General features: G+C 37.4%; 2 protein-coding genes across 4 annotated transcripts; both read right to left on the bottom strand.

The window, feature by feature from the left end:
- On the bottom strand, positions 4,649–7,810 carry LOC104747731. Of its 3 annotated transcripts, none has more exons than XM_010469422.2 (12): positions 7,655–7,810; positions 7,499–7,583; positions 6,990–7,118; positions 6,617–6,908; positions 6,404–6,522; positions 6,185–6,317; positions 6,017–6,093; positions 5,749–5,943; positions 5,483–5,672; positions 5,216–5,391; positions 5,010–5,110; positions 4,649–4,917 (listed from the first exon to the last, which is right to left on the bottom strand). In XM_010469422.2, the coding sequence occupies exons 2-12, from the start codon at positions 7,562–7,564 to the stop codon at positions 4,782–4,784; spliced, it is 1,614 nt and encodes a 537-aa protein (XP_010467724.1). In that variant the 5' UTR covers positions 7,565–7,583; positions 7,655–7,810; the 3' UTR covers positions 4,649–4,781. The 3 variants fall into 3 exon arrangements, with proteins under 3 accessions (XP_010467724.1, XP_010467725.1, XP_010467726.1); XM_010469423.2 differs by having other exon boundaries at positions 7,728–7,797; XM_010469424.2 differs by having other exon boundaries at positions 7,725–7,795.
- LOC104747730 (protein YIPF6 homolog) lies at positions 8,033–10,128 on the bottom strand. Its single transcript, XM_010469421.2, has 3 exons — positions 9,552–10,128; positions 8,580–8,654; positions 8,033–8,485 (listed from the first exon to the last, which is right to left on the bottom strand). The coding sequence occupies exons 1-3, from the start codon at positions 10,065–10,067 to the stop codon at positions 8,225–8,227; spliced, it is 852 nt and encodes a 283-aa protein (XP_010467723.1). The 5' UTR covers positions 10,068–10,128; the 3' UTR covers positions 8,033–8,224.

Here is a 13,486-nt window from a genome sequence, read left to right as displayed (position 1 = left end):
ACCCGTTTGGTCCGCCTACTGGATCTTCTCTGCGAGACTCTACCCTCATCCTGGGTCAAATCAACGATGTCTGAAGCAATTTCTACATCAACCTCATTACCTTGCAGACTGGGGGACGGTTCCTAAAACAAAGTAAATAGTGTATTTGAAACTGTTAAGCTGTATAGATTCGCATAGTATATGTAAATTAATAGGATACAAGTTATACCGTAGCATTATTCAAAGTTTCTTCCGCCACAAGTTGTGTAAGTCCTATAGAGAAAGTGGGGGGGTCAACATCAGCCATGATGTTGACATCTCCATTGGACTCCCTAGACTGGGCTTCACTCTCGTTAGGTTCCTAAAGGTAGTGAAACGTATCCTAGTTATTCGGGCCTCAACATGTAAATAACAGAGCAGTAAGGAACAGCAAACAAGAAACAAACCTGGCCGGACGGATGCGTGTCTTCCGCCTGGCTGCTTCTACCACCAATTGGTTCGGTTGATTCCTGTACAATCACAAAGTTAATGACATGCATATCGATTGGTAAGTATGATACATTCGATCTTCCATATACATCCGTGCATCCGTCCTTACCTTCGCCTCACCGCACTCAGCCCGCTCCACATTACCAACGGGAGGGTTATCCTCCTTATATGCTTTCAACATTGAACCCACCTTTTTTTCAAAACTTTGAAGTTCCCTTACAAAATAATTCATCAGTTCCAGGTCACGTTTCCTCTGTATTAGATTAAAGCGCTCCTCACACGCTTCTACTGCATGTTTGATCAAAGTAGGCACGTCAACATTCTGAGAACTGGTAGATCCTAGTCCGACACTAGCCCTGCTTCCTTCGGCTTGGGTTGGTGTTCCCTGGGTGCAACCGTTATCACACTCTTCATCATCGTCTACCAAAGGAGCGTGTGGTCCGTCATCATGGATGGAAGCAACATCTACGCCACCACTCCAGCTGTTGTGTTCAAAAGGGTACTCGTCTAAGACCATCTCGACAAGATGTGTTACGTTTTCGTCTTCCTCCTCGTCTGTGAAAACGAGTTCCTTGTCTACCGAATCTAAATGGCCAGCCAACAAAGAACACACACGCGCCTAGAAATAACGGCTGAGAAGTTAGCTTAGTAAATAGTAAGATTAAGCAGTATGAAAACAGGGTCACTCTTCATCTTACCTGGCCTGTTTGGTCCACCACACGCGCAGTTTGAACATTAATAGTCAAACTTCGCTTCACAATACGCTGGACTATACCTTCTACTGCAGTGTTTGGGCCGTGCACATCGTCTCCGAAAGCAGGCCCTTGAATGATGGCTGGACAACAAGCAACTGTAACCAGAACCAACGCATGCGAAAACCCTTTTATTGCACATGTATCCTGTGCAAGTTGCTTTACAGTTCTGGCTTTTGCACTCTTAACCGTCTTAAGAAAGGAATCACGTCCCCAAGGATATTTTAAAAACGCTTCTGTATCCGCAACCAGCTCTACATGTTCTGGACTAATGTTTGTATTTCCACATGTGGGGCATAAAATGCCATCCACTAGAACCAATAACGCAAGTCGGAACCTGGTGTCAGCATCTCTGTATTTTTTCCCCAGTAATAGTTTCTGTAATATCCAGGTAACTGTTGGTTTCGGTTCACTACCAAACAACGATTTCCACATTGCAGAGGCTGTACCGCAACCTCTCTTTACAGCTTTACCCTTCCGCTTGTCCAACTTGAATCCAACTTTTCCACAGTTTAGGCCAGTCACGACGGCAAAATCTTGCAGAGCATACCTAATTGGTTTTCCCGCAAACACCCACCACAACTCGTACTTTCTATCCGTGACCAGTTGGCGTGACAGGATGTAATGTACAAACATCACCGAGAAAGTGTGGTTCCCCATTAACATCANTACGCCACCACTCCAGCTGTTGTGTTCAAAAGGGTACTCGTCTAAGACCATCTCGACAAGATGTGTTACGTTTTCGTCTTCCTCCTCGTCTGTGAAAACGAGTTCCTTGTCTACCGAATCTAAATGGCCAGCCAACAAAGAACACACACACGCCTAGAAATAACGGCTGAGAAGTTAGCTTAGTAAATAGTAAGATTAAGCAGTATGAAAACAGGGTCACTCTTCATCTTACCTGGCCTGTTTGGTCCACCACACGCGCAGTTTGAACATTAATAGTCAAACTTCGCTTCACAATACGCTGGACTATACCTTCTACTGCAGTGTTTGGGCCGTGCACATCGTCTCCGAAAGCAGGCCCTTGAATGATGGCTGGACAACAAGCAACTGTAACCAGAACCAACGCATGCGAAAACCCTTTTATTGCACATGTATCCTGTGCAAGTTGCTTTACAGTTCTGGCTTTTGCACTCTTAACCGTCTTAAGAAAGGAATCACGTCCCCAAGGATATTTTAAAAACGCTTCTGTATCCGCAACCAGCTCTACATGTTCTGGACTAATGTTTGTATTTCCACATGTGGGGCATAAAATGCCATCCACTAGAACCAATAACGCAAGTCGGAACCTGGTGTCAGCATCTCTGTATTTTTTCCCCAGTAATAGTTTCTGTAATATCCAGGTAACTGTTGGTTTCGGTTCACTACCAAACAACGATTTCCACATTGCAGAGGCTGTACCGCAACCTCTCTTTACAGCTTTACCCTTCCGCTTGTCCAACTTGAATCCAACTTTTCCACAGTTTAGGCCAGTCACGACGGCAAAATCTTGCAGAGCATACCTAATTGGTTTTCCCGCAAACACCCACCACAACTCGTACTTTCTATCCGTGACCAGTTGGCGTGACAGGATGTAATGTACAAACATCACCGAGAAAGTGTGGTTCCCCATTAACATCAAATGCCCAAACTGTGAATTTGCCAACTTCTCCAAATGGTCCTCATCAAGTGCCTTTTTGATGTTTTCTATCCATCGTAAATTGAAATAATTGTTGACCCTGTTTCTGCCAGACGGCTCACCCCCGGTCAAGAACAGGCGGTGTGGTAATCGACTTTCATCCATCTCCAGATACCTCTGCAACTCACCAACATTCTGAAATTAGTTATCTTCTAATTTGAGTCAACAAATAGTATGGACAATACGTGTATTGGGACCAAGGTGGCACTGAATGTATCTATCGACACCTCATGGTAACTGCAACTAAATTATGTAAGTGACTACCAAACAAGGAGTTTGTTTAGTTTAAAACCAAACTGTATCCACTTTCAACACATCTAATATTTCCGTTTTCGTTAACCCCTAAACGCCGGATCTAGTGACGGCGGCTGCTCCTAGTTCATCTACACGTCTAATCATAACTAGCGAGATTTGTGATTCACCCAACTAACATAGACACAGACTTACTCGGAATTGTTCACCGGGAGGGAATTTGACTGGGTACGCGATATTCCGATTATTGCCTCGAGATTGTCGATTTCTCCTGCAAATTCCTTGGGTAAAGCTGGCGTCTTCAACCCTCTTAATTTGCAGATATAGGAGGATCTATTACGCAGCAGTCGGAAGATTAAAACATGGACAAAGAGAGGAAGAAAAAAGGGAGAATCGCCTATAAGATATTTTTTTAGTCCAAATGAATCGAGTTTTCGGAGTGAGCGGGATATCAAAGGTCTACTCTAACCATCAACTCTTTGCCTTCTGAACGATAGGCAACTGTTGGGCATGCAACGAGGGTAAGAGGGGAAATATTATACAAAATACAGAGTATATTAACTCCTTATGGTTAGAGTAGTCACCCAATTAATTATAGTTTTTTTTATGTTATTTCTGCCAATTCCCCTATTTATTAACATAATTTTCTTATTTTTATTTTTTATTCTACTTAAAATTGGCTTTTTTCTAAATAAAAGTATAGATGGACAAACTTTTAAAAAATATTTTTTTATTTCCAATTTTTCATAAATATAGGAAACCCTCTTAGTTCATTGTCATGGGTTATTCATTCGATAAATTGCCAAAACGTCATAGTATATGTGATGTATCTGTGTCATCAAAACTTAAAGCAAGACGTGTGACTGTCTACAAATACCAATAAAAACAGTGTCTCCACAGCAAAGAAAATAAAGTAAAATAAAACAGATCTTCTGAAGACCACCATCATACCTTACGTATAGATGGAAAGACAACAACACGGGGTGATGCTCATGGACCTCATATTCTTGTGCTCGCTCTTCATATGGATAACTATAAGATGGGTTACGACTTACGAGTGATAAGTTCACGTTCTTATTTCTATTTAGTCATCTTAAACTTATACACATGAAGCGCTAGCAGAAGAACATGAGATGATAGAGGCGTTAACTTTGTTGTTGGTGAAGAAGAGAGAAAGATGACCAGGGTTTTTATATTGGAGAGGTAGAGTTAGGGTTTTTCTGCTTATGGGCTCAATGATTTTATTAGCCAAGCCCAATCTTATACTTGGGATGATAGCACATAATCGAAGTAAACCGGTGTCAACAACTAGGTCAAAGATAGAAAATAGATGTTGTTTTGTTATTTCTCCTAGAACAATTCTCTTTGTCTTTGAAGTTTGAAGAGTGACTGAAATTAGCTTTTATAGCTAACATGGGATCATCTCAAGTTTCTTTCAGTCAGACACCGTTTTATGATATGATATATGTATGTACGTGAATACGAAGCAATTCAATAAAGCAAAAAGAGGAATGTCCCTTGTGAATTTTTGATCATCTAAAATGTTGAGAACTACATATTAGTATATTACAACAACTTTAGTCTTTTCTTTCAACCAGTTTGATGATACATGTAGAACAAACAACTTATTAGACCTCTGGTTTAGTTATGAAGTCTTGAACCAGTTTGATACCTGCAGAACATGAATCAAGAATGGAAGAGACAATCTTTCTCTGCTGCTCTTTGAACTCCATCGCCATTTTAACATCCTGATCAGCGTTTTCCCTGTATATATAAACACAGACAAATAAGCAAAACTCGCTCGCCTCTGTTTCAGCTTTTCGTCTATATCATGATAAAATACAACTAACTTTTACCTGTCGATAGAATCCGCATCGCCAAGGTTTTGCAACATGTCGTCGAACGTGGATCTGAGAGTTCCGAGTACTTCCATCTCAACTTCCAAGTTATTCCATAGCTTACAAGAATCAAGAAAAGAGATAAACGTGTTAGATTCAGAGATAGAGATGTAAATTACTGCACCAACAGAAAATTTATAAGAAGGTGATCAAGATTTAGATACATCTGTTTCAGAATGATGAACAAGACCATGAGCTCTCCGCAAGTAGTTCAACAATGGAGTAGGTAAGCCGTAGTGGAAGATGTCATGATTACTCGATAGCCAAGTCCCACGTAACATGTGAGTTGTCCAAGAAGAAAAATCAGTCTCGATGTCTTCATCATCAATGACATCAAAATCTGCAAGGAAGAGAGATACAAGTTCAGGCAAAAGAAAATATGTAAAAAAAGGTTGAGTGTGATCTCAGAACAATGAGAAGGTAAAAACTACCTAAGGGAATGACATCATATGGGTTATCGCCTTTTGGTAAAAATCCGTAAAATGTTAACAGATGGGAACTCGAGTAGTTTCCATAGCTAAGAAAACATTGTTCCCCTTTGTTGCAAGGCCTTGAGACTGGGAACTTCAAGGAACTCGTCTCAGTGTCTACTTTTCCATATTTCACTATGTGTGGGTATACCTGCAGACTCACCAAATTATCAACCACGAAAGTGATAGGAGTTTCTTAGTAAACCAGAAAGAGAGAGCAAACATACAGAATGGTTGAGAAAACCAGCGACAGGAATCAAACAAGTCTTCAGCTTTCCATCAGGGAACTTGATTTGCATGCTATTTGAGTAATACAACTCACATGCCCATAAGTAATGTTCCCATGTATAGAGTTCAGGTGGGAATACATGCCGGTGGTTCGATAAAACAGGAACCAATTCATCATACCTCTCACGCAAAAGCTGCAGATAACGAAAACAATGGCCAATGGTCAAAATAATACACAAAAGATAAGAGACAGGGATCTAGTCACACCTCTTTAGCTTGCATTATTTCATCTAAAAGCAATGTACCATCAAGCTCCATGATTGCATCAACTCCGAAACTCAAACCTGCAATGAGAATCAATGTTTGTTATATCCCTTTGAAACAAACACTGCTACAGGAATTAGGTGAGTGATTTAGTTCACTAAACAGTTTTACCGGTACAAAAATTCTCCTGCAGCGAGTCGAAGTATGGTTTGAATTTCGAGTCCTGGTTATGCTTCTCCCTCATGGTCCATAAGAGCAGCATTGTCTCAGATGTAATCCCATCAATTTTCTCCAATATAGAGTACTAAAGACAAGACAACACTCATCATATAGCATTAATATGATGAAACTGACACAATCTTTAAATCAAGATGAAACAAAATGTTATACCATGTCAGAGTTGTACACATACTCCTCAGAAATGATACTTGAGATAGGAATCTCTAAAGCAACATCGCCAAATTTCAAGTCTTCACTAGCTATAGCTCCTCGTCCATAGCCATCAATATCTACACATATAAACCACATTGTAATAAACTTAAATCCCTGTTCATCATTTCTGTAATTTCTAACTTCATATCAGAGAAAAAAAGCTAAGCTTACGAGCTATCTGTAGTTTGGTTTTGACTCCATTGTCCTGACCCCATTCTACTAATCTGCTTTCCTTGTCACATCTATAGCTATCAACAATCCTAGCTTTCTCCTTTTCCGCTCCAACAACCTCACTGATTCTACCTTTTACAGCGGCTCGTAGAGCTTCCAAGGTAACAGCATGTGTTTGTATATTACAAGAAACTGGTATGAGCGAAAGGATCCAGCTAAGAGCTGAGATTTCGTTTCTAATACTGTAAATTCCTGCTGGAGTGCAAGCATCCTCACCAAAGTAAACTTCCACCTGCATTTCATTCAATCCATCATCTAAAGAGACTTCACAAGCATGAGAAAGCAAGAACGGGTCTACGATATTTGCTTTTACCTTATCGAGGTTCGCTATTCTTCCAAACAGAAGCAACTTTTCCAATGCAGCATTCAACAGCTGTTCAGTTAATGATCCCCTGAGGTTCAATGTTTCCTTTACGCCTAAACCTTTGCAACTCAAGAGCGTCTACAGACAAAAAATCATAAGAAATTTTTCACCTCTATTTTAATAAAAATCAATCAATACATGTCATGATCACTGCAACACTAACAAAGCCAAAAAATGTTAAACCATTCAAATGTAGATTTATATATCAGTCCCAAGAGCCAGATTAAGATTCATTGTCTTTCGTCTCATTCAAACCAGCGACTAATAGCAATTAGCAGTTCCCACATCCCAGGAATATTATTATCTATCTAACATCATAGTTCCTATACTGATCCACACAACTCAATTAGCCAGAATGCATAAAAAAGGTCTAATCTTTAGACTATCATGGCAAAAGCTGGTGGAGTTTGAGTATTGAGATAACAACAGAAGGAGCAAAGAAAATTAGCAAAGCAGACCTTTTTATGTTGATAAAAGGGATCATCTTCGGCCAGCTCTAGATATAAATCACCAGTCTCTGACATGATATTTCAAAGCACCAACCTTGCAATAAACCAGCAACGAGATTAACAATGAAACACAAAAACACGCTAAGAGACAAGACACTGTCTTACTGTTAGCAAAGGTTTCACTAAACCAAGTCTATTACAGAAGCAGCAAGTAAAATTAGGAGTTGAAGATTACTGCCTTGATAAAGTGAGGAACTTAGCAGTAATATCAAAACCAGCAAGTGAGGCACGGAAGAAGAAGAAGAAAGGGAGAGAGGGTTTAATTGAAGGGAAAAGAGAAATGAAACTCTCTCTCTATTTCAGAAGGTTTCACGCTCTCTCGGTTTGAGTTAAGATTCTGATTTTAAATTTGTGAGAATTATTTCTAAACCGGTTAAATTCGTGAGCTGTTTTAAACCTTTCTCTTTTGATACTGTATCTCGAGAAACCACCATATGAAGTTATGTTGGTAAAAAAATTTGTATTCATGTTCAAGAAGATAAATGTGAGCAGGCAGGCACATACAAATGGGGATTTCTTTAGCCAAAACCAAAAAAAGGGGTCAACGAACATGTTTATACATATGACCATTAGAACTCAGAATTGTTGGTGTGTGTGTATCTATGTAAAATTTATATCCAAGCTGATTCCCATGAATACCCGTGATGATTTCTTTCTTTTTCTTCAAAATTGGATTCAATTAATGGCGATGATGAGGAAACCAACTGACACATACATGAGGAAAACGGGGTATAGAGCGAGTGCTTTTCTTCTCGGGTTAACAGCAGAGCTCATGAACGGGTAAGCAGCCCAAGAGCTCCAGGCAAGTGTTACAGATACAACTACCATTTTCAGTATCACATTGTCTTTCAACATACAGATCACGGCTCCAACGTCTAGCGGAAATAGACAGTAACCTAGAAGACTCAGGCTTTGGAAGAAGATTATGTGTCCACCCTGTTTCATGACACGATACAGCGTGTATAAGTATAAGACCAAACCAAGACATCTGCACGGGATACAAGAGAGAGAGAGAGCAGTTGAGTTTTACCAGGAGAAGCACATTTAGTGTAAGGATCACTGCCCCTGCTGCTAATAGTGCAAATGCCACTGCAAATACCTCGGACTGTAATCAAAGGGAAAAAGAATGAGACAAAGTCAACAACAATTATGTAGTGTGATGTGACTTCAATGAGACAAGATGAAAACTATGAAGGATGGCTCACTCAAACTTTCAAGTCTAGTAGACCAAAAAGTTCACATTCAAATGACAATAAACACAGATTTGGATTGGGTAACAATCACAAAAGTGAGTCATAACAACATTTGGACAACTATAAAAAGAGAGTCAAAACAAAGCACAAAGAAAGAATAAGAACGTGCTATTTTATCAGATATATATCATCCATACCTAAACTGCATCAAAAATAATATATAGTAAAATCAATGCCATCTTTGGCATTAGTGATTCAAAAGTCAATAATCTCAGCATCTTCTGAAATCTAAATACAATTACCAATTCAACACAGAAATCAACAAAGCATTGGCCACATCAAGCAACTCAATATTTCCAAGATAAGATGTAATCACAGCACAGCAGATTCAAACTAGATCCTTTAGTCCTATACATCAGATGCTCATATCATAAGAGAAGATGGTGCATCTAAAGCGCTAGTTTGTGAGTCAAAACTCTACATGATACACTGTACAAGGAAGAAACTTTATACAAACCTATATAGCCTAAGAATCAAATGAGAAGCAATGCCGCAAGAACAGCAATTATAGAGGAACCCTCAGTCCTCTTTATCGTCATCGTGTTCCATCTATAATCTAAACAATTGAAGAAACAATCTTAATGCAAAGAAGAAGTAAAACACTATCTTCATCCCACATTTGAAACAGAGACATTCTAAACAAACTCAATCAGATACGTTCCGGATCACATTTTCACCGCACAAGCTCAAAGCTAAGAAACTAGCCAATGCAAAAGTAGCATAACCTCTCCAGTGATCTAAGAGCTAACCTTCTTAACGGAAGCTGACCACGAAAGAGTCAATCCCAAGAAGACAATGAAGAAGAAGGGACCCCAAAGATCCCAATCTCTAAGCGCCTTCCCAGGATCTTCCCTATACGGATTAGGAAACACAACAAGCTTCAAATTACTCACGATCCGAGACAGATCTCGCTTCACAGTATCCCACACAGGCTCCGTCAACGTATTAGGCGGAGATCCAAAACCACTCGCTCCGATCCCCTGTGAGCCTCCTTGAGAATTGCTGGAATTACTTACAACCGGAAGAGGCGGAGGAACGGGGACAGGTGTCACTTTCTGAGCTGATGACGAAGGAGGAAGCGGTGGAAGATTCGATTGCATAAACGGAGAAGAAGAAACTGGAATCGAAGGTCTCGTTGGGCTCGGTGGACGAGCGGCGAGAACGGTTCCGGGACCTGATTGAATGCTTTCGTTGATGAGATTCTCGATCTCGTCTATGTCTGATTGAGATGAGGGATGAAGCGGTACTGTATCGCCTTGTGACATTTTTTCCAGTTTTTTTGTTTTCTTTTTTGATTTTTCCCGGGAAAGTGATTCTAGGGCAAAAGTTTTCTCGGGGGAGAAAGTGATAAGATCTGAAGATGATGAGTTGGAAAAAAAAAAAAAAAAATCACAATCACGTGATCAGAGAGATGGACGCAACGTGCGAAGTCATGATCCTATGAAACGCTGTCGTTCGAAAAGTTTTTTTTCATTCGGTTACGGATTGATCTTGAGGTTTAAATTTCATTCGGTTATCTAAATTTTTTTGGTTCTGTCTTTGGTCAAGTTTTGTCTGGTCTATTTTATACTAAGAATCGATAAAATTTTGAAGAAAAAAAAATTGGAATACGATTTGGTTATTTTCATCCAGAAATATCTAAAATTAACACTAAAAAAATGGAAAGCTATCACAAAAAAAAAAAAAAAAAAAATTGGAATTGGAATTCGAGTTGGTTATTTTCATCCAAAAATATTTAATACTAAGTAACAACACATCATTTATTTATTTTTTGACATTTAACATCTCGTCTTTTTTTGTTAGAAGAAAAATACATCATTTAATTAAAACATGCGATTTAATACCTAAACTAACAAATTTTATTAGTTTCATACCTACGATTTTTTGATAAAAATAAAATTCCATTTTTACCCTTACTATATTTATTAATAATTAATTTTAAATAACATGGCATTAATATATAATTTTATTTGAATTAAAATTAATTTTACTTAATATTTATTTTTATTATAATTTTGTTTTTACAGAAATAAATATTTTTTTTAAACAATTAATTTATAAGATCTGAAGCACTTTCAAATCTGTTTTCTTTCTTCAGAATTGTGCATTAAACAAAAACATAGGAATATATGAATTCATGATTAGATAATTTTGTACAATCGATCAATGCCATCAACAACAGACCAACGGATTTATGAATATATTGACTTATTAAAAAAAGAAATCAAATCGGAATAGTCATCTCCGCCGCATCATCGCATATTTGTTCCTCATCTTCTTCTCAAGAACCTTCCTTTTAGATTCGGGAACTAACATAGTGAAAACAATCCCCATGAAATTTAATAGCACCAAGCATCAACAACGAGTTCCTAACTCCAATCCCGAGAAGATAACCAGCATTAGTCTTCTCCGAATTTGAACTCTGCGCCCGAAAGCTCGAACAATCGCACCCGCCTTACCAGCCGCCGCAGATATCCATGACAAGTCGATCTCAGCCTTGTCTCAGCGGGAACGGTGCTGCAGAGAGCGATTAGTGTTTAAGCTTTGGAGACGGTGAAGACTTTGTGGATAGTGTTCATCGTTTCGGCGGCAGGGATTGATCCATCCGATTGCAGTGTAGATGTCTTTTTAGAATAGGTTGCTGTTGTACTAAGCGATGTTGAGGATGAACCATGTGGTGGTTGTGCCAAAGAGGTGGCGGCCGTGAGTCCATCACGGCGAGCGAGGAGAATAAACAGGAATTAGGGTTTGATGAAGATGATTGTATTTTTTTGTAAACAAAATTGTAGTAAAAACGAATATTAAAGAAAATTAATTTAAATCAAATGAGTGGAAGCCCCTTGGTCTAGTGGTTGGCCTAGGGTTTATTAATGTATCTACACCAGGAAGTCTAGGGTTTGAGCCCCAGATAATACGATTTATTAATTTTAAATTTACAGACGATCTCCAGTGAATCTATTAGGGTCAGAAGGAATTGTCCATAGTGAATCATATGTAATAGTTTTCAATAATCTGCAATCAATAATAAATCCAGACGATAAAAAAATAAAAATCAAATGAACTTATAAATTAATGTCATATCATTTTAAATTAATTATTAATTTATATAGTAACGGTAAAAACAGAATTTTATTTTTGTCAAAAAATCGTAGGTATGAAGCTAACAAAATTTATTAGTTTAGGAATTAAATCGCACGTTTTAATTAAATGATGTATTTTTCTTCCAACCAAAAAAGAGGAAGTATTAAACGTCCAAATAAAAAATAGATGAGGTATTTTTAAGCTTTTTCCCTAAAATAAATTAAATATACTTCAAACTGAGTGGAATTGTTGTCAAAACAAAAATGGTTAGTGGAAGTAGTTTTAAGAATTGAATCAGTTAAAAAAAAAAAAAGAGAATTTGTTAGAAATGCCCTTTTTAGCACACGTCTTTTCAAAAATGCTCTATTTTTTGAACATTTTCATTTTTGCCCTCTTTTACACAATTACACTATATTAAATTAATTTTTAGAATTTTTTTCTTTTAGGTTTGGGTTCTCAATTTATATTTAGGGTATAGTTTTTAAGGAATATGATTTAGTATTTAGAGTTTAGGGTTTATAATTTTGTCATTTTATATATTAAAAAGGGATATTTTTGAAAATAGACACTATGAAAAAGTATTTTTTAAAAGTAACATAGAAAAAGGGATATTTTTGAAAATCCCTCAGAAAAAAACTAGTCATGCTAACCCAATACATTTTTCTTTTTGATAGGAAAAATGATCTTTTCTCCAAAGAAGAAAAAATGTTCTTGTATTTTTTATTTTGAGAATTTAAACTCACGACAAATAGTTGAGAGTGTGAATCCGACATCAACAATGTTTTTTGGCGAAAAAATTGAAAATTAGATTTTGCGGCAGAAAAATAAAGAGACTATTTTTTGGCAGGAAAAAGAAAATTTTGATTTTAACTTATTATTTTTCAAGGGTAAGATGTGGTTAAAAATTTGAAAAAGATGAATTTTAAAATCGACAGAAAATTGTGTCTTTTTGAGAAAGGTAGTTAGAAAATAGTATTTCTAAAAAAACTCATGATTCTAAATCTTTTAACCCAATAGTTACTACTCACATTATAATTAGTCTTATATATTGATTGTAGGTTGTGGGTATTTTTATTTGTTAGATGAATCAAATCAATTTATTTAATTTTCTTGCATATGTTCGACAAACTTTTGCTTGATTAGTCTATTTCGAAAAACATCTTCAAGAGTGAAGTGAAACTAACTTCAACTAATCAAGAATTTTTTTGCAAGATCTTTTCTTATTTGTGTGTGCAAAATATTTACAAGATTATCTCATACTAAGACAATGTGTTTGAATCCACATTCCAAAATGTTAAAAAATGATTAGAATTTGTAAAGCATGGAGGTATACCATTGGCAAAACACTGGAAGTATGTTGGTTGTCGAAAGCCACTGCTTATTGTCCACCAAAGGATCACTCTCATGTTCGTATAGCTTCAGTACAACGAAGATATAAATTACATGAGGCATTACCCCAAATCCAGTTTCACCCCATTGGAGCATCCTTGGCTATCTTTCAACTAGATTATCAGAATATCAAAAAGGTACAAAACCATAAATTCAGATTTTACAATAACTTTTTTTATGATTTCATTAGACAACAAGCTTATGTATTATGTGT

Source organism: Camelina sativa, chromosome 15, assembly GCF_000633955.1.
Source record: "Camelina sativa cultivar DH55 chromosome 15, Cs, whole genome shotgun sequence".
In the NCBI taxonomy this organism is placed as follows: Eukaryota; Viridiplantae; Streptophyta; class Magnoliopsida; order Brassicales; family Brassicaceae; genus Camelina; species Camelina sativa.
This window is presented reverse-complemented; position numbering and strand designations above follow the sequence as displayed.